The sequence below is a fragment of the Carcharhinus amblyrhynchos genome, chromosome 7 (genome assembly GCF_965287045.1).
Source record: "Carcharhinus amblyrhynchos chromosome 7, sCarAmb.v2.hapA, whole genome shotgun sequence".
NCBI classification, from domain to species: Eukaryota; Metazoa; Chordata; class Chondrichthyes; order Carcharhiniformes; family Carcharhinidae; genus Carcharhinus; species Carcharhinus amblyrhynchos.
Window position 1 is genome coordinate 63,595,977 of NC_137330.1, and position 22,051 is coordinate 63,618,027.

Consider the following 22,051-nt stretch of genomic DNA (forward strand, 5'->3'; position numbering starts at 1 on the left):
CTTTGGTTGCTCATCATGTTAATATACAATAATTGCAGCAAAAATACTGCAAATAATCAGAGTAAAATTCTGATGGCCTGAGACAATGATAAAGTAGCTGTGGTTCTAACGAATGTAATGTCAGTGTTTTGCTTAGTTCAAGAAACTTCTGCAACTCCTCCTATTTGGCACAGCCTTAAACGATGCTTGCTGAAATATTACATTTTTGGTGACATTGGCAGGAAGTGTAGAATTAGCTCCCACGTTTCATCTGCTGTCACCTATTCTACCTATTTGTCTCCCCTATCTATTGAGAAACCTTTTGCTACATTCTCCACTTTACCTATTGACATCAGGAGCTGGATAAGCCAAAGGTACCCCCATTGCAATATTGTCAAACTTGAAGCCAACCCGTCAGATTAATTTAACTCCGCTATGATTCTGAAACTTATAGTCTGCCACCAGTGTCTAGCTTGAAATGTAGAACCATAGCATACCTTCGAAGGTCAGTTTCTTTCACCATTTCACCAGAACCACTTTCTTAATTTTATAATAGCCCCAACTTTTACGTTTTTTACAACCTCCCCAACAACCCTTTCCAACATGTTAAAACTGAAGTGTATGTGGTTTATAACCTTGATGTTCAATATCGCCTCCACATTCCTAGTTGGCCTAGATGTTGATTTGATTTGATTTATTATTATCACGTGTTGCTATACAGTAAAAATTGTTTTCTTGCATGCTAATCAGACGAAGCATATCATGCATAGCGTACATATGGGATAAGGAAAGGAGAGTGCAGAATGTTATGTTAAAATCATAACTAAGGTGAAGAGAAAGATCAACTTAATAATATATGGTAGGCCTATTCAAAAGTCTGATGGTAGCAGGAAGGAAACTGTTCTTGGTGTGTAATCTCAGACTTTTGAATCTTTTTCCCAATGGAAGAAGGTGGAAGGAAGTATGTCAGGGGTGTGTGGGGTCCTTAATTATGTGGCTGCTTTTCCGAAGCAACAGGAAGTGTAGACACAGCCAACGGATGAGAGGCTGGTTTGCGTGATGGACTGGGATGCATTGTTGTAACCTTGCACAAGCATCACTTCAGTTCATTCAAAATGTTGCTGTCCATGTCATCATGTGCTAAGTTAAATAACCTTCAGGTATCAAAATTAAATGTTTTGTATCACCACCTTTCCAAGAAAAGGATGAGATACTGCAGGAACCATAATTTTGGTGTGCATGTAATATTTTTGTCAATGACAGTAATGTGAGTCCAAATTTATTTGTAGTAAAAATGAAATACAGAAATGAAAAGTCATAGTGAAAATACTGTACAACACAATGATTGAACATTTACTACATCCAAATAGCTTGACTGCTTAAAAATAAGTGCCTAGAATTTTCAAGTTACTCTCACAGAAGTAATTTCTCTGAGGCACATGTGAGTTTGCCACTTATGAAATGTTGTCTATCCAATAAGGTAGCATTAGAAAATTGAACAATTTCCTGACAACGGGGTCCCTTTAATGTAGAAGTCCCTTTGAAGATGGTATCTGAGTGCACTAACGTTGTAGTAAACATGGGAGTATGGTTGTGATTTTTTTTGAAACTATATGGAAGCTACCACTTTTTAAGTTAATTTCCGTCAAGTTTCAAAGTATTTTTATAATATGCCTCTAGCATACTAATATATACTTCAGCAGGATTCATTAGCTCTGAAGGGGGAAAAAAATCAAATTGAAAGCACCATCAACGTTAAACATTTTGAAACTGTGCTGACAGATGCCAAAGACCTAGCATGAGGCTGCCACAGCTGTTGCATGTGAAATGTTCAAGGCTGCTAAATTGCCCTATACATCATACTAGAAAAGAGTCAACAAAATCTGGATTGTGATCTATCATGCCAGCTAGCCATACTGGGTACTAATTACACTAATTGTGCAACTTAACTGCCACTTACAAAACTGACGCAAATTATTAATTATTGTTTATCATTTTCATTACACTGCTATTCTTCTCCATAAAAGCTCTAATGTATTCAGTACCACTTTGACACATTTCCATTAAAAAGTCATCCATTTTCCCCTGAATTATAGGCAGATGCAGATTTTTAGTTGACATCACACTATTAGCTGACATCTGGCCATCACCATGCTAGCAGGATGCAACTGTGTTTACAAGCATCTGAAATCAGCTGGCATACATGGAATATTCCCAGACCTGCTGCTAATTTTCTGAATGATATGCATCTTCATTTAAGCAAAACTAACTTCTTGCCTGACTTGATCAGAAATCCCATACTGTTTGAGGCATATATCCATACTAAATATGCCTGTGGATTGAATGCAAATGGAGGAGTATAGCCCATTCACTTATTAACTCTGGCAATCTCGCACAGAAAAATAAATGTGTTGGTTTCAACTTTTCTTAGGCACGAATCTAGGAATTCGTTTCAGTTTTGTATTTTTAAGTTTCTTACGTTCTGACTAAAGGCAAATAAGAGCATCTGGTTTTGACAGCCTTGCGATACATAGCAACAGATAAAACATGTTCAGTAGTGCGACAAAGCATGTTCACTGGCATGAGATGTTCTGCTTTTTCCAGCCTGCAAGGTCAAGACTGGGGTGGGGGGGGTGGGGTGGGGTTGGTGGTGGTGAAGGTGAATGGGGCGGGGTGGGGTGACAGTTGTAGATGCCAGGCAGGTCTACACCATCTAAAGCCATGTCTAGTTGAGTCCTTGTTTGGTATGAATATTACCTGCCATCTTGCCCTACCCTGAATATTGTCCTGACATCACTGCATGTGAGCCATGACCTGTCATTGAAGGTCATTGTTCTCTTCTGCATCCAAGGAATTGCAAGTAGTATGGGACATTATGGAGTCATTCAGAAATGCTTCCACTTCTGACATCATTTTGGAGGGAAGGACATTGGTGAAGGTGCTAAAGATGTTTCGGCCAGAGGCAATACCATAAGGAATTCCTGAAGCAGTGTTCAAGGGTTGTGTTGCTTAACCTTCAAAAAGCACAAGTTTCCTTTATGATAGCTGAAATTTCAACATAATATCAAAGCAGAAAATAATGCTGGGGACAGAAAATGCAAGCAGCACATGGGGTAGCAGCTGCACTCAAATAGCATTGCCCATTATAGAAGTGCTGCAAAGAAATCACAAACAAAATGTTTACACAAATGTATTGAACAGGAAAGAAAATGCAATAGTTGTGCCCAGTTCTTTGTTAGGGAACTTTACCCATCATTGAGTTATCTCAAACTTCTTTCCCCTTGAGAGACCAGATGAAGGTTTTTGGAGTTTAAATTAACCTTTATTTAAGGTATAGTAGGAAAGTCTCCCTCCACGAAGTGACATATGGATGTCCTGTATGATGCATTCTCTTTGCCATTGTAATTATGTCTTTGCTTTTCTTACCAATCATTTGCATATATCAATCACAAATATACATTTGTTCTGATACCATTGATACCCAATTACAGCTGGTAGTTCTAATTACTAATTATTATGGTGGGTAAATATACTTAACCAATTACAACCTCTAAGCACTTGTCTCCTTGTAATATTCAATTACCAGTGAAGCACATCTATATGGCTACATCATAGAATCATAGATTATAGAAACCCTACAGTACAGAGAGAGGACTTTCGGCCCATTGAGTCTGCACTGACCACAATCACACCTAGGCCCTACCCCCAATCGCTACATATTTTACCCATTAATCCTCTCTAACCTATGCATCTACGGTCAATTTAGCATAGCCAATCAACCTAACCCGCACATCTTTGGACTGTGGGAGGAAACCGGAGCACCCGAGGAAACCCATGCACACACAAGGAAAATGTGCAAACTCCACACAGACAGTGACCCAAGCCGGAAATCAAACCCAGGTCCCTGGAACTGTGAAGCAGCAGTGCTAACCACTGTGCTACCGTGCCGCCTCCTCCAAACATCCACACCTGCAGACTAAACCTTGGTTATTATGGCTTTTCTCCTTGTGGTTGATCAAAGTTCTCATTCTCTTGTCCCTGTTTCAGCATGTTTGTGTAGCCCATCTGCAACTCTGGGAACTTTACAGAAACTTCACGACAAATTTCTTAGGGAAAATCTGCTGTCCTCAGTGATTTTAACCCCTTCATTCTTCTTTGACTTAATGACGCTGGTTCTACAATGAAATTGCATTGAAGTACACTTTGGGCTTGATTCTTGATTCCACCCTGTTCTGTTTAGCTGTACAATTCCAAATTTCAAAGTCACTGCAGTCTGTTAATGAGATATTCAAATGCAATAATAGTAATTCTTCAATCTGGCAGTCCAGTGGGAAGTTACATTCATGGGGAGCATGCTTACACAAGGTTAGAAGGTCTGTTAAAACCATTGTGTGCTGGAAAGGCCAGATGAAAGAATAATTTCTACGATTTATACATTTCCCTTTAGGTAAGTTACTTCCTTGTATTTTCCTGTTTTTGTAATGGGTGCAAGCAAGTTGCTGAGATTCTTGGAGAAGACTTTCTTCAGCAGCTTCTAGGATTAAGGTTTTTTATGTTTGCCAGTTAAATCGTATGTTAGACGTTACAGTAGTAGTGGAAATATTTTAATTTATGTCAGTCTACCACTTTTAAAATTGTCTCTTCTTTTTCCTGAATAGAACCAATGAGGTCACCAAAAAGCCTGAGAATTGCAGAGATACATGCCAGACAGCTTGCTGTTGAATTGGAGTCTTTGGGCTACAATGTCACACGGTGTCATACATTCAACGTCACTGTGTGCTACCATTACTTCGGCCACAACCAAAGCAAAGCAGAGTGCATGGAAATGGATCAAAAAGCACCTCAGCTTATTATTCAACACCTGCCACCTTACACAAACATCAGTATCAAGATGATTCTGACAAATCCAGAAGGAAGAAAGGAGAGTGAAGAGGTTGTCATTCAAACAGATGAAGATGGTAATTATTATATTTCATGTGGTTGCCATGATTACAGTGCAAAATTTGTTTTCATAATGCAAACTTTCACTTATGTTCTATGAATTAGGAAATGCATTCATTTATTGGTGCAGCTTTTACAGCACTCTGCAAAATGCATCTTGGTTAGAAAAAGGATGGCATCTTTAACATAAATTGTGCGGATGTGATCAATTGCAGGCATGTTTATGCAAGTTCGATTTCCTGGGGCACTATTAAGGTCAGGGGCGAGTATCAGATTGGCTGTATTTAAAAATACATTTGTGCTAGAGTTCTGGAATTTTTGATCCATCTTTAGTGTTGAAGAAAAATGTTTCATGATACTTCAAGGCTGTGTAAAAAGAAATAACAAGAGTGTTGGTGTTTTCTGGAGGTTAGAGATTGGCTGCAAGAGCATTGGCGTATTAGGTGATTCTGGAGGTGACAAAGGTGAGGAAATGCACTTAAGCAGCTGGGAGTTGAGCTCAGATAGGAGTGGGCAGTATTATGGAGATCATGTGGTTGAATTCAAGCTTGAATAGGATAAGTCCAGCAATTGAGGAAGCAGTATGATTGGTGGCAAGTGTGCAGAGCTTTTGGCCCAGATTAAAAAGGACTTCAATCTTCCCAAAGTTCAGCTGAAGAAAATTGTGGTCTATTCAAGACGGCATGTCATTTAATTTATCTGCTAGCACATAAACAGTGGATAGGCTCTGGTACAATCAGATAGATGAGTGAAACTGAATGAGGGCCGTTGCGCTGAGTTAAACAACAGAGAGGCTTTTGAGCAAGATGTTGTGATCAGCTTTCTCACAAGAAGCAAAGGCGTGACGGAGAAAGTATATCCCATGACGCCAATGATGAATGTTGTTGGTCATGTTTGTTGGAGTCGTTTCTGTGCTATGGGTTGAGATGGAAACTGATTGAAGAGAGCTGAGCATGTAAATAAGGAAGAGATGGGCATGAATCTAGAAAGTGACAATATGCTCCAAGGTAGGGTGGAGATGAGGCAATAGTTTGCGAGGACTGATGAATCAAATGCATTTTTTTGATGAGACTAAAGATGATTTTGAAAAAGGAGAATGGTATATGAGGAGCAGTAATCATTTGCAAATGTTAACCTTTCATTACAGTTGATGCTTTAACTAGTGATGAAGTTGCAATCCATTCTGTTTTTACATAGTTCCTGAAAGTGGCATACTTATGTAAACAAGCTAATTTGGTGGTTCACCTCAGTGATCTGCAGTTGTTCACCATGTTAGAACCTTGGTTGCAGTGCATTGATGTGGTGACAGTGTATCGTTAATGTTCACTCTCACCGGATCTCAGACTGACATTCATTGCACTCATTATCTGCACAAATTGGCCAACCTTTCTCTGAGGCATCATAGTTTCTGCATGGTTCCAGGTTCATTTGGCCATCATGACAGTCTCAGATGAACCTCACCAGCAGCCAACTTGCGTTACAGACCGTAGCCAAAAACTTTCATCCTCATTTACGGCTGGAATTCTCCGGTGCTGCTGAAAGTTAATTGAGTTTTTCTGGAACGCCGAATTCTCCAGTCTCACTTGCAGCGGGGCGGGCGCAGACAAGATTAGAGAATCGCGCCCCAGTCCTTACTGAACAATTTCTTTCCATTTAGTTTTGTAACCACAATATCACAAGAAAACAATGGTCTGAATTTTTGCCATCACTAGCAAAGTTATGGTACTTGTCGCTGACCTCAAAATATTCCCACAAATGTTTAGCTACCTCAGTGGTGTGGATTTCACATTTTCCAACAATCTTTTCATTCCAATGTTAACCATACAAATTCTGTGGCATTCAGCAGCACAGCAGGTTAAATAGCTAATCACATTTAAGACATCTCAAAAAAAACAAGTTAATCGGTTGAAATATTACTCTGTAAATAGTTCTCTGCTGAAATCATCAGTGCATTAATTAACATACCAATTTTTAAAAATCAATATGGCATGGTTTTATTTCATTCACGAGGCTGTACTAATGTCCTGCAGCTACACTATGGAAAGACCTGGGACATGTTTCTCACTCCTTTAAAGAAAGTTCTGTTTTCTCAGAATTTGCTGAAATAGGCTTAACTCTATCCTAATTTAAAATATGGGCCATCTCGAATGGATGTTCTGTGAATTTCGGTATTGAGACAATGATGTTGTTTCCCAGGTGAGTTTTATACTCTTTAAATGGACCAGTTGGTGCCTGAGGCTGTTACCTGAACAGAGTAAATAATCTTCCAGCAAGCAATTGTCGCCTACCATAGCCTCCTGCTGTCTTTGCCTTTCATTCTAAATGTGCTGTATCGCTGTGATTGTGCGGTGCAGCTGGTTGCCAAGACAGTGGTAGTTGCCATGGTTAACTTGCTGAGTTTTTCAGCACAGATGGACAGCACCAGTGAAGTTGAGTGTTTGATTTTCCCTCTGAGTATAGAACAGGAGCATCAGGAATTTATTGCAAATTATGTGACTCTTCCCTGGGGTAAGCTTTCCATTCTTACTTTCAAATCCCTTTGTTGTAATTTGGAAGAAATTCCACACAAAACAGTGAGAAGAATGGTAAGTTGAATCAAAATTTAAATTCATTTCTCATGGAGAGAAAAATGCAATCTAATTAAAGATGTGGCTATCAGTAGCACTCTGCATCCAGATAAATCGATCTGAATTGAACAAATTCAATCAGAAGTTGGAATAGGTTAATATTTGCTCTGGGTGCGCAGGTAACAACATTATATTTTGTTATAGTCAGTTAGTCCAATGAAGGTAGAAGATGCCAAATTGACGATTTTGCCAGAACTCAACATCAACCAGCAAATTCAGGTTGACGAATAAGAATGATTTTTATGTCATTTTTGCACACCAGCTGACCCCTCTTAAACCTTTCTCTCTCATGTTTGATTTCATTTTTCTGGCAGGGCGCTCTCTGCGTAAATTTCAGTTTCGAATTGTTTTGCTAAAATTCAATCAAATCAAAGTAACAAAATTTCAATATATTCCTTGCATAATATCATATACCGAGAAAGCTTTGTTCACCCTCTCCGCACGCCTGTTCCCATTCCCATCCACATCACGCCCCTATTGTTTGCAGCTATGTTTTTGACAGTTTAGGCTGTAATATCTGGCATTTTATCCTTAAAGGTATGTGTGTGTGTATCCACTTCTCACTCCTACGTTAATATCCCCCTTTAAAATTAATTTCCTTGATTTAGCTTTCAGCCAACCTCTGGCCTCCTTGATATCTCCTCCACCATCAATGTCAACACTTGTCTGATTATGCTTCTGTAAAAACAGTCTTTCTACACTAAACGTGCCATAAAAATGCAAGATTTATTGCAACTGTTCACCTGTGCTACATGAGCTGTTAGAAACTGAAAAGCGAAATCTCTATTTATAATTTACACTGCTGATTTCAATTTGGGATTATTGGCAATCTTTTTGTTCGTTTAAGGGATCTGCATGGCTGCATTGATGTGGTCAATGTTTTCCTTCTGTCAGATTAGGTACGGGACACAATTTAGTATATGTGGGCCACCTCTCACTCAATTCTATAATTTTTTTACAGTATCAGTGTTTATAGAGAATGGGTCATGCAGCATGACAACTGGAGATGGGTACTGGCTCTCAAGTTTTGATTCCGATGCACATAATCTGTTCTCGCTGCATGGAGTCAGTTACATCTCTGATCAATCACACAAGTTGTATGTTGCTTTATCAGCAAGATAACATAAGAGCATAAGAACATAAATAGGAGCAGGAGTAGGCCATCTAGCCCTTCGAGCCTGCCCCGCCATTCAATAAGATCATGGCTGATCCGAAGTGGATCAGTTCCACTTTCCCGCTTTCTCCCCATAACCCTTAATTCCCTTGTCTATCAAAAACCTATCTACCCGTGACTTAAATATATTTAGCGAGGTAGCCTCCACCACTTCAACAGGCAGAGAATTCCAGAGATTCACCACCCTTTGAGTGAAGAAGTTCCTCAACTCTGATCTAAACTGTCCCCCCACCCCCTTGTCTTGAGGCTGTGCCCTCTAGTCCTGCTATCCTTTGAGTGGGAAGAACCTCTCTACCTCTACCCTATCCATCCCTCTCATTATCTTATATGTCTCTATAAGATCCCCCCTCATCCTTCTAAACTCCAATAAGTACAGACCCAGTCTATTTAGTCTCTCTTCATAGGCCAACCCCCTCATCTCTGGTATCAACCTAGTGAACCTCCTCTGCACTCCCTCCAAGGCCAACTACAAAAACAAACTTCTATTTTATAAGAATTTATGATTGGGAAGAATCCACTGATTTAATGTAAAATTTTATTCAACATTTTCTCTGCTGCAAATTACAGTTCCTTAAGTTGCTGGCCACAAAAGTTGTAAGGCAGGAGGAAGTGCAGAGGAGGGGCAGGGTCGTAGTGGTATTGTTACTGAACTAGTATTCCAGAGACCCAAGGCAATCCTCTGGGGAGGCAGGTTTGATGAGAGGGAGTTAAATGAAGGAAATCAATATTAGCAGGGAAATGGGGTCAGGGAAATTTGGGTTGAAGGACAATAAGCCCCCAGAGCCTGATAATTTACATACCAGAGTACTAAAGGAAGTAGCCCTGGAAATAGTGGATGCATTGGTGGTCATCTTTTGAGATCCTATAGACTCAGCAACAGCTCCTACAGATTGGAAAATGATGTAACCCCACTATTTAAAAGAAAACAGGGAGTTATAGACCAGTCAGCCTAACATTGGCAATGGGGAAAATGCTAGAGTCCATTATAAAAGATTTAATAGGAGAGCACTTGGAAAGCAGTGGCAGGGACAGACAGAGTCAGCATAGTTTTACGAAAGGAAAATCATGCTTGATACATCAACTGAATTCTTCGAGGGTACAACTAACAGAGTTGTTGAAGAGAAGCCAGTGGACTTTCAGAAGGCTTTCGACAAAGTCTGTATGAAAGATTAGCAAGTAAGATTGAAGTGCAAAGGACTGAGGGTGGTACCTTGAGATGTATTAAAAAAAATAGTGGGCAGACAGGAAACAAAGAAGAGGAATAATGGGTGGTCTTCCAAGTGACAGACAGTGACTAGTGGGGCACCACAGAGATCAGTGTTAGGACCCCAGCTATTCACAATATATGTTAATGACTTAGAAGAGGGAATTAAATAATGTCTCCAAGTTTGCAGATGACACAAAGCTGGGTAGGAGGGTGAGCTATAGGAAGAATGCAGAGATGCTTCAGTGTGATTTGGACAAGTTGAGTTGGCAGGTGTAATATAAGATGGATAACTGAGGTTATCAACTTTGGGAGCAAAAACAGAAAGGCAGATTATCTGAAAGGCTGTAAACTGAAAGAGGAGAATATGCAACGAGACTGCCGTGACCTTATAAACCAATTGCTGAAAGCATGCAGGTACAATAGATGGTAATGAAGACAAATGATATGTTGGCTTCATTGCGCGAGAATTTGATTATAAGAGCAGAGATATCTTGCTGTAGTTATCCAGGGCCTTGGTGCGGTCACATCTGGAATATTGTGTGCAGTTTTGGTTTCCTTATCTGGTAAAGAATGGTCTTGCTATAGAGAGAATGCAGCAAAGATTTACCAGGCTGCTTCCTGGAACGATGGGGCTGACATATGAGGAAAGATTGAATCAATTAGGATTATATTTGCTGGAATTTGGTAGAATGAAGGGGGATTTCATAGTAACTTATAAAATTCAAACAGAACTAGACAGGGTAATGCAAGAGGGATGTTCTGGATGGTGGGGGTATCCAGAACCAAGGATCACAGTCTGAGGATATGGGGTTAACCATTTAGGACTGAGATGAGGAGAAATTCCTTCATCCAAAAAGTGATAAACCTGTGCAATTCTCTAACACAGAGGCCAAAACATTGCATGTTTCCAAGAAGAGTTAGTTATAGCTCTTGGGGCTAAAGGAATCAGTGGATATGGAAAAGAGAAAACAGATTACTGAGTTGCACGATCAGCTATGATCACAATCAGTGCAATGGAGCAGGATCAATGGGCCGAATGGCATACACCTACTACTACTTTCTATATTTACATGCGACTCCAGAGCCACAGCAATGTGATTGATTTTTGGCCCTCAAGGGTGGTTAGGACCCAGCCAGCAACACCCACATCTCATGAAAGAATGAAAAACAGTAAACTCTGGAGGCTAAACAACATAAGTGGATTGAAATTATACTATGCATAACAATAAATACTTCAGTAGATTGGTGTAAAATCTCTTTGCTGTTTTAGCACTACAATTAGCCATCTATTTTGAGTGAATCAATATCTTTGTTAAAATAGCAACCAAAATAATTTTATGCTTGAATAACTTGAATGAGTTTATGATTAAAAATGGGCCCCAGGGCACTCGATGTCAGAACCAAACTTGCCTTATCCTCTGAGGCAAATCCAGTAGAAGGGGCAAATCTAACAAAGACTTTGCATTTGGGACTTTCATAGTCTGCAGTTGTTGCTGTGTCTTCTGTATCACTGGGAGGAACATACTCTCAAACAAATTATTCAAAATAACACACCAACCTCTGACATGCTGGCATCATAAGCAATGGGACTACAGAATCACAATGTTTCTTGTAACTAATCAAATTAAAAACACTATGTCCTAAATAGCTGCTTATAGTATCTCTTTCTCTTTCTCCAGTATGTGTTTGGGGAAAATTGCCAAAATGCTATTTATGCCTGTAAGTAGTTCTATACTGCATTCTAAAATCAATTCAGACTATATATTTAATAATGCCAGCATATGTTTTCATTCAAGATTATGCTTTGTATACTGGTCTGAACTGTGCTGGGACCAGAGTGCTGGCGAATCGAGTAAAGAGGACTGTAGACAGGGCTTTAAACTAATTGGGGGGGGGAGGGTGCGAGGGTAGGTGACGTTACGAGGTCTAAAGTTAAGGATAGGGTACAGGTAAGGGAAGAGGCCGAGGATGTCCCAATTGGTGGCGTTATGGCAAATAGGGTCCAGGTGAAGGCTGGGATGAAAGCGCTTTATCTGAATGCACGAAGCATTCGGAATAAAGTGGATGAGCTGGTGGCGCAGATCGACACAAATGGATACGATCTGGTGGCCATTACAGAGACGTGGCTGCAAGGTGACAGGGACTGGGAGATGAATGTACAGGGCTATCAAGTGTTTAGGAAGGATAGGCAGGAGGAAAGAGGGGGTGGCGTAGCTCTGCTGATTAAGGATAGTATCAAGGTGGTAGCAAGGGATGATATCGGAGCCAAAGAGCAGAAAGTGGAATCGTTGTGGGTGGAGATTAGGAACAGCAAAGGGAGGAAGACGCTGGTGGGTGTCGTCTATAGGCCCCCGAATAATGATCTGGAGGTGGGGCGGGCTGTTAACGCGCAAATAAGTGCGGCGTGCAGGAATGGGACGGCAGTAGTTATGGGGGATTTCAATCTGCATATTGATTGGTCGACCCATGTTGGACGAGGTGGGCTCGAGGAGGAGTTCTTGGAATGCTGCCGGGATAATTTCCTTGAACAGTGTGTGTTGGAGCCGACGAGGGAGCGAGCTATCTTGGATCTGGTGCTATGTGATGAGGCGGGTAGAATTAGGGACCTTGCGGTGAAGGATCCTCTTGGAGAGAGTGATCATTGTATGGTGGAGTTTCTGTTGCAGATGGAGGAGGAGAAAGTGGGTTCCCGGACACGCGTCCTTTGTTTGAATAGAGGGGAGTATGGTAGGATGAGAGAAGAATTGGCGAATGTGGACTGGGGGAGCGCGTTGGAAGGTAGGTCTGCTGAGGAGCAGTGGAGGATCTTTAAGGAGATCTTTCTTGGTGCTCAGCAGAAATTTATTCCGATGGTCAAAAAGGACCGTAGGAGGAGAGGTAATAAGCCATGGATAACGAAGGAGGTGAAGGAAAGTGTTAAATTGAAAGCGGAGGAATTTAGAGTAGCTAAGAGCAGTGGGCAAGAAGAGGATTGGGAAAGGTTTAAATGTCAACAAAGATTGACAAAGAAGTTGATAAAGGAGGGTAGGAGAAGCTATGAAGCTGGGCTAGCACTTAATATAAAAAAGGATAGCAAGAGTCTTTATAAATATATAAAAAGGAAGAGGCTGGCTAGGGTGAACGTTGGTCCTTTAGAGGATGAGAAAGGGGACCTAGTGGTAGGGGATGGGGATATGGCTAAGGTCTTGAATAACTTTTTTGTTTCTGTCTTCACGGAGGAGGACGTGAATAATTTGCCGGGTGTTAGCGATGGAAAGGTGGTAGGACTGGAGGGTCTTAATGACATTACTGTTACTAGAGAGGTGGTGCTCGACAGACTGGAGGGGCTGATTGTGGACAAGTCCCCAGGACCGGATGGAATGCATCCGAGGGTTCTGAAAGAAATGGCGGAGGTGATAGTGGATGCCTTGGTGGTTATTTTCCAGACGTCGCTGGATTCCGGGGAAGTGCCGGAAGATTGGAAAACGGCTAATGTTACGTCGTTGTTTAAGAAGGGTGCCAGGCAAAAGGCGGGGAATTATAGGCCGGTTAGTTTAACGTCTGTGGTAGGTAAAATGTTAGAATCCGTCATTAAGGAGGAAATTGCGAGGCATCTTGAAGGGAATTGCTTGATAGGGCAGACGCAACATGGTTTCATTAAAGGGAAGTCGTGTCTGACAAATTTACTGGAGTTCTATGAGGATGTGTCTAGGGCGGTGGATAGAGGAGAGCCGGTGGATGTGGTCTTTCTGGATTTTCAGAAGGCGTTTGACAAGGTACCTCACAAGAGGTTATTGCAGAAGGTCAGGGGACATGGAGTTGGGGGTAGGGTGTTAGCGTGGATAGAGGATTGGTTGTCAAATAGGAGACAGAGAGTGGGGGTCAATGGGTGCTATTCGGATTGGCGGTTGGTGACTAGTGGGGTGCCCCAGGGGTCGGTGCTGGGGCCTCAGCTATTTACCATTTATATAGATGATCTGGAGGAGGGAACCGAGTGTAGGGTGTCGAAATTTGCTGATGACACCAAGATTGGGGGAAAGGCAAATTGTGCGGAGGGTGTGGAGAGTCTGCAGAAGGATCTAGATAGGCTGGGCGAATGGGCCAGGAAATGGCAAATGGAATTTAATGTTGGCAAGTGTGAGGTGGTCCACTTTGGTAGGAATAATGGTAGGAAGGACTATTACTTACGTGGCGAAAAACTGCAGCAGGCGACGGTGCAGAGGGACCTTGGGGTCCTTGTGCATGAGTCGCAAAAACCCAGCTTGCAGGTGCAGCAGGTGGTCAGGAAGGCGAATGGGATGCTGGCCTTCATAGCGAGGGGGATTGAATATAAAAGTAGGGAGGTCTTGCTGCAGCTGTATAGGGCATTGGTGAGGCCGCAGCTGGAGTACTGTGTGCAGTTTTGGGCGCCGCACCTGCGCAAGGATATTTTAGCCTTGGAGGGAGTGCAAAGGAGGTTTACTAGGCTGATACCGGAGTTGAGGGGGTTGAGCTATGAGGAGAGGCTGAATAAACTAGGCTTGTACTCGTTAGAGTTTAGAAGAATGAGGGGAGATCTCATTGAGACGTAAAAGGTGATGAGTGGGATGGATAGGATAGAGGTGGAGAGACTCTTCCCGCTCAAAAAAGACAGTAGGACTAGGGGGCACAGCCTCAAGATAAAGGGGAGGCGGTTTAGAACGGAGTTGAGGAGGAACTTCTTCACTCAAAGGGTGGTGAATCTCTGGAATTCTCTGCCCGTTGAAGTGGTGGAGGCTGCCTCGCTAAATATTTTTAAGAAGCGGGTTGATGGGTTCTTGATAAGAGAGGGGATTAAGGGTTATGGGGAGAGGGCGGGAAAGTGGAACTGAGCCACGACAGATCAGCCATGATCTTATTGAATGGCGGGGCAGGCTCGAAGGGCTAGATGGCCTACTCCTGCTCCTATTTCTTATGTTCTTATGTAAACTCCTGCCCAGACACACACCTTGCATCTTTGGTTTGTGGTACAATAGTAAGAATTAATGTAAAAATGTCTTCTTACACATAGAATTTTTTTTGTCAGTAACCAATCCTACACACTTCTCAAATGCATGATTGAAATAGATATCATTCTAAGGTAATGAAAATTGAGGTGTGTTGTGGGAAGGGATGAAGCAGGAGAGATGCCACTGGAGCCATGAGTAGGCCTTTCACTCCATTGAGGCTGCTGCACCATTTAATATGATCATGGCTGATAATCCACTTCAATGTCTTCTTTCCCCTTCCCCCCCCCCCCCCCCCCCCCCCAATACTATCCCCATATCCCTTTACGTCAATGACATTTAGATGTCTGTTAATCTCTACTTCAAACGTACTCCATTTTCGAGCTTCCACAATCCCCTGCAGTAAAGAATTCTAAAGATTCACAATTCTCTGAGTAAAAGAAATTCTCCTCATCTCAGTCCGAAGTGGCTTCCCCTGTATTTTGCGTCCTCTGGTCCTAGACTCTCCGACCAGAGGGGAAATGAGAAGTGATGAAAGATATGGGTCTTAAAGTATAATGTGTGGAAATCAGAATGGTTTAAGGGAACTTTAGGACCGAGATGAAAGGACCTACCTTGCATTATGTTGATCTTTCTCTACACCCAAGCTATGACTGTAACACTATATTCTGCACCCTCTCGTTTCCTTCTCTATGAACAGTGTGCTTTGCCTGTATAGCGTGCAAGAAACAATACCTTTCACTGTATAGTAATACATATGACAATAAATCAAATCAATCCAAAAGCAAATGGGTGGAATATAGAATCAAAATACACAAAGCAAAGCTTTTATCTTCTGATCTCATTTTAACAAAAATCAAAATGCAGCTGAATACTGGCTGAGAACAAACTATTAACGAGCCATATAAAATACATCAAACAGCTTAAATGTGCACACTTGCAATTAAGTTTTGTTTTTTTTTAATTTCTGTGATCATGTTTGTAATCAAAGCTACCTGTACAATGATTTAATTGCTGGAATGAAATCCCCCCACAAGTACTGATGTTTCAGTACCTCTGTTTTGCATCTCCTGGTCCTTTGCCTGTATTGCTAAGAAATGTTTCTGTGCTACAACCTGCTTGACTGCTTTGACTCCCAAATTACTGGAGATTTTGGCAAAAGGATGGAATGTATAACTTCAAACTAGGGACTGAACGCCACCTGCTCACCCTGGTCCAATTATACCGAGGCCTTTTTCATCTGAAAACTGCACTTGGTCTTCACTTCTCATGTGCAACGCCAGGGAAATTGGCCAGTCATAAAAGATAAATCTCTTTATACATAATACAATGCTTGAAGTTTCCACATGTAGTAGTTTCATGCCCGCCTGTCTTGAGGCAGTAAAGAAGTTTAATTCAGCTGAAGGCAAATTTTATTTGAATCATGCAGTTTTATGTATATTCATCGTTCCTTTAAGCAATAGTTGCAGCCAAGGCCAATTTTACAGCTTCAACTAATTGATTTGCTCGGATGATGACACTAATTATGCTGAAAAATATTGGAGTAATATGATTCTCTATTTCATGTTGGCAAAATTGACTTTTTTAAGAATGTCTTTTAAGTAGTGTGACTAGCTTTGTTTTAGGTGTATACAAAACAGCAGCAGAAAACGGCATGCTGTAATCAGTGAAAACAATGAATTATTAAAGAAAGAAAAACTTGCATAGTGCTTTTCACCAGCTCTAGACATCTCAAAAGCATTTTCCAGTTGATGAAGTACAATAAGCACAATGAAATGTGCAGTGTTATTTATATTTTTGAACGCACAGGTTCGAAGGGGAGTATATCAATTTTTGGCATTTGGTCAGTCATATCTGTGGTATATGTGTGACTGGGAATACAGATTCGAATAAAAACTGAAAAACGTTTTGATGCAGAAATACTTTTCAGTTGGCTGCTGATGTTCTGTACGTACTTTGTACTCAATTTCTTTTGGGTTAAGTGTTGAATTGTGCAGGACACAGCCTCTTGTTAGAGAAGTGCTGCTTGCATTAGACATTTATGATCTACCTTGAAGAGCACAGCAGTTATGACAAAATTTGTGATTATGAACTTCTGACTGCTGTGAAAAAGCATGGACTAGTCAACAGAGCAAGTTGTGAATCTGAAGCAACCTCCAGTGTTTGATAAGATCCGGTTTAGGATGAATAATGTTTTGTTTAAAGTGGACCAAGTTTGAGATTCCAGGTATCTGCTGAGTGAATATACCCGCAAGATTTCACAGGTCTTGAACAAACAAAAATACATTTCACTCTGCAAAGTGAGAAAGATAAAACAATTTTCAATCTCCATATAAAACTCAGCATTAATGTGAGGTGCATGTGAATTAACAGGTAGATAGTGGTTAAAGACACCACAATGTATGGCAGATGCAACCAAAATTGATTCTATGGATTTTTTTAGCAACTTGCCCTGACGTCAGTAAATGCTGTGCTCAGCCAATCACGTTGAAACTTTTGGCCCCCTCATGAGGGATTCTCAGCTTTTGCTACCAAATAAACCTGTTGGACTTTAACCTGGTGTTGTGAGACTTCTAACTGTTGGCTTGTACCCAGTTCTATGTGTGAGTCCCAGGACTTCTTCCAAGTCCTAACCCCTTTCTGCATGGAACCAGGGAACTTTTCAGCTCTTCAAGATTACCCAAACCCTAAATAGTGGAACCTTTGCCAGCAGTGACTTTCCTGTCTCGATATGAATTCTGCTCCTCTTTCTTAACTCTGATCTCTCCCTGTTCCCTGCCTGAGACTCTTCTGTGAAATGAATACCTGCTTCTGAGTCACGTGAACCAGTTTTTGTGCCTGTTTTCTTTTTGTGCAGGTGTGTTGGCCCTGTACTTAGCCCAAATAACTTAAAATGCTGCATTATGAATATGCAACCCAGTCACAGTCGGCATGTGGATTGTTGGCACTTGGAGTTTCCCTCCCTCGCCGTTCACTCTCTATTGCAACAAGCATCAGCCTGTATGTCACAAAGTAGAGAAGTTATTTTTGGGTGGTGCTGGGGAAATGAATAAAGGATGAAACTGACTGTGTTCTTTTTTTCTCGTGTGGTTATTGCAACAAAACCATTGAAAGTGCAAAGATGTCCATATAGGTGTCTTTAGACTTGATAATATAACATTTTTTTCTGAAGGAGTTTATGTTAGCTTATTGGCATCACAATCAGAGTGGCATTTTTTCCCAATGTCTTAAACGGGGTAGAGTGTAGACTTACAGCATGGCTAATATGTTCAAAAGACTCTCCATGATCAACAGCTGCTTACAAGTAAGTACTTTCAACCTGCAATCAAAGCCTTAAGCAAAACCGACTCAAAAGCAGCAAGACTGCAAACAGAATAAAAGCCAGAAATGTTAGTAATACTCAGCAGGTATGGTAGTATCTGTGGAGATAGGGACATGATTGCTATTTGATGTCAGAGACTATTCAAAAAGTAGTACTTTCTTAGAACTCCTGCACTTGCTCAGCTTTACAGTTTTGTTTCAGAATCTTTGGCTCTTTCCTTTCATATTTGCACAAATAATTGCCGTACATTTTTTTGAAATGAGTAATGAGTTTACAAGCTATAATTGCACTTGGGTTCTTTGTGTAAAGAGGTTGGCATTTTCCTATCATCATCTCATGTTGTACTGGCATTCTGGAGTGTTCCCTTCAGCTGTACCATATCAGGGCAGCACTGTACCAGATCTCTAGTCCAGTAGCAGTGTGGTGCAATCACAACCAAGTCTGAGCCTGTCAACGTCCCGTGCCCAGCTTCCAACAGTAGGATAGCAACTAAGAGCTTGAACCCTGTCCAATATCTTTTTCTTTCCCCATAATTTTGCTCTCCATCCACAACCCAGGGATTCTGAGACTAATGGAACAGTCCATTATTGCCCTGTCTGAGGGCCTTAACTCAGCACAGATCAAGGAACTAACCACCCTTGATCTGTGGCTCAAAACAATTCCATATGATGCATTTACCAACTGAGCTTGTACTGTCATCTTATAGGCATTGTTTATGTTTACGTAATATGAAGTAGTTACCGCATATCTCAGTGCAAGATATGAGCGATACGGTGGCGTATCGCTTAGTATTGCTACCTCACAGTGCCGGGGACCTGGGTTTGATTCCAGCCCGACTTCGTACATTATCCTTGTGCCTGCATGGGTTGCTCCAGGTATTCCTCCCATAGTCCAAGGATGTACAGGTTAGGTGGATTGGCTATGTTAGATTGCCCTTATTATCCCAAGAGGTGTAGGTGAGGTGGATTAGCCAAAATAAATGTTTAGGATGAAGGGGTGGTAGTGGTGGGTCTGGGTTAAGATGCTCTTTTGGAAAGTCAGTGCAACCTTAAAGGGCCAAATGGCCTCCTTCTGCACTGTAGGGATTCTGTGAGGGCTAGGAGTTACGTGCATTGACCTGAACAACTGTTCACTTTATCAAATCTCTGCCAGCCTCCCCTGTATTTATGTTGCTCGACTTCCAATCTAACTTATTTTTGCCAAAGTGTTCCGCCTTGTCCATTTTACTAAAATATCAATATTGTCTTATGCTGTTTCTTCCTAGCCTCTGGCCATTCCTTAATACTAGACCCTTGCTGATAAAGATATCAGGAGCCTTATCGAAAATAAGCTCATTTTATTTGTTGATTAATGTGAGCACCGAAATAAGATGTAATGCAGACAAACTTAAATTGCATCTTTTCATTTTATTTTTAAATAGACATCTGAGTTGATATACATGACTGTGTACTGTAGTAAAGGGGAAACTGTAATGGACCTAAAATAACTTCATACATATTGTAGAATAATGACGTTTTCTGGTAACTTAGCCGATTATAAGAACATAAGAAATAGGAGCAGGAGTAGGCCATCTAGCCCTTCAAGCCTGCCCCGCCATTCAATAAGATCATGGCTGATCTGTCGTGGCTCAGTTCCACATTCCCGCCCTCTCCCCATAACCCTTAATCCCCTCTCTTATCAAAAACCCATCAACCCGCGTCTTAAAAATATTTAGCGAGGTAGCCTCCACCACTTCAACAGGCAGAGAATTCCAGAGATTCACCACCCTTTGAGTGAAGAAGTTCCTCCTCAACTCCGTTCTAAACCGCCCCCCCTTTATCTTGAGGCTGTGCCCCCTAGTCTTACTGTCCTTTCTGAGCGGGAAGAGCCTCTCCACCTCTATCCTATCCATCCCATTCATCATCTTATATGTCTCAATGAGATCTCCCCTCATTCTTCTAAACTCTAACGAGTACAAGCCTAGTTTATTCAGCCTCTCCTCATAGCTCAACCCCCTCAACTCCGGCATCAGCCTAGTAAACCTCCTCTGCACTCCCTCCAAGGCCAAAATATCCTTGCGTAAGTACGGCGCCCAAAACTGCACACAGTACTCCAGCTGCGGCCTCACCAATGCCCTATACAGCCGCAGCAAGACCTCCCTACTTTTATATTCAATCCCCCTCGCTATGAAGGCCAGCATCCCATTCGCCTTCCTGACCACCTGCTGCACCTGCAAGCTGGGTTATCACTCAGTAAACTTTGTGACTAGATTATAATTGATGCTCCTCCATTTTCCTCACTCTGGACGCCTGGCATCTATTGACAATAATTTAAAAAACTACTCAAGTCATTTCTACTTTCATCCTAAAGATTAAAAAAGGTATATGAGTTACTACAGTTTGTTACAATGCGGGGTTTTGATGACCTCTGAACTGTTTGAGCTTTGTCTTGTGGCCTGTCATCTTATTCGATCTTTTCAGTAAGATTATTGTCCACATGTACATGGATATACTTCAGCACAAAGCTGAAACACTTTAGGTGTATAAGCTGTCTTGTGTTTTAACTGGTCTTTTAAATCTGCTTATGGCACCAAGTAACTGCATCAAAAATGATTATCTAAATGTAGTTCTGTTGAGAACTTATCACAAAAGGTTTGACCGTCTCAGTGTTTTGACAATTTGGTTCATATCCTTCTGGTCAGGCCAGGTACAGGCATGCCTTTTATGAATTTGCAGTCAATACTCTGAAAAAGGACACCAACAAGCTGTTAGGATGCCGCAGACACTGTGACTTTTGGTATTTGAACCAAAATATCAAATCTCCAATGAATACCTAATTAAATATGGACAGAGATGAGTGTACCTCACAGCTATTTGTGAAATTCACACTCTCATTGTTTAAGACTGGCCAACATCTAAAAAACTATGGAGTTACCAAGACTGCCCACCTCCATTTTTCCTATTGGACAAAAGGGGGAAAACGTGTACAGACATCTCCATGAGGGACTACAAGTCTTCGCCATTCTCAGGCTACTCTGGCGATGTACACTGGAGAAACCTTAGTGATCCTTAACTGAATTGACTAATTGGTCAAAGGCTTTTGTGCCTAGAGCTTTGGATGACGTCATTCTGTGAATGGCAGAGTGTGAGCAGAATCACCTTATGCATCACCTCGGTTTTAATTATCTTGTAATAAAAAAAAGTTTTTCAATGTACTACCCTCAAGTGCCCACAGACTGGCATCTTTATAACTGAGTCTGTACCTTTTCTCCTTTGCACTTGGAATGATCACTTCCCTTCCCTGCTAACTCTGCCCTGTGGTCTTTCAATGCCTGATACGGTTTGTCCTTGTCGCCAGTGCGATAACTCGAGTTGACTCAGTATGGCAAGATGATTTATTCAAAGAGAAGAAACTATTTATAGCTGAAGGATTTGTAACAAAGATCACAGGTCTGCTGCCAACAACTTGCTGTGCAGACATTCAGCTCCTGATTGGACAAGATTTGCACGTTCGCACTCTATGGTTCCAGCTCGGTCTGTGATCATGTTATCTGTAAAGGATCGCCTCTTAAAGAGGCCAAGCTACTACAGAAACCAAACGCATTCAACACTGCCAGCATTCTACTTGGAGAAAATTGGCAGTTCACTAAAGCTCCTTGGCTTCACCCCCTCCCTTCATAACAGCATACAATACATTGTACAGTTTGACAGCACCGTTTATAACAGCTTCAGAGTGAAGGATGGCAGGAAATACACCATTTTGGTATTTTCTTTTCCATGCTTGTGACCATTGCCTTCCCTGCAGATATGAGTGGAGTTTACCTGCACACTTGGCTATACAACAAACTTCATAATTCATCAAGGCTGAAAGTGAAGATTA

The 22,051-nt window shown here is 41.4% G+C and overlaps 1 protein-coding gene across 9 annotated transcripts in view; it reads left to right on the forward strand.

The window, feature by feature from the left end:
• Nucleotides 1–22,051, forward strand: part of ptprk (protein tyrosine phosphatase receptor type K) — a 610,212-nt gene that overhangs the window by 416,289 nt on the left and 171,872 nt on the right. For all 9 annotated transcript variants that reach the window (XM_080192477.1, XM_080192478.1, XM_080192479.1 and 6 more), the window contains exon 8: nt 4,638–4,937. In XM_080192477.1, coding sequence (XP_080048603.1) covers nt 4,638–4,937 — 300 coding nt within the window. The remainder of the gene's footprint in view (nt 1–4,637; nt 4,938–22,051) is intronic.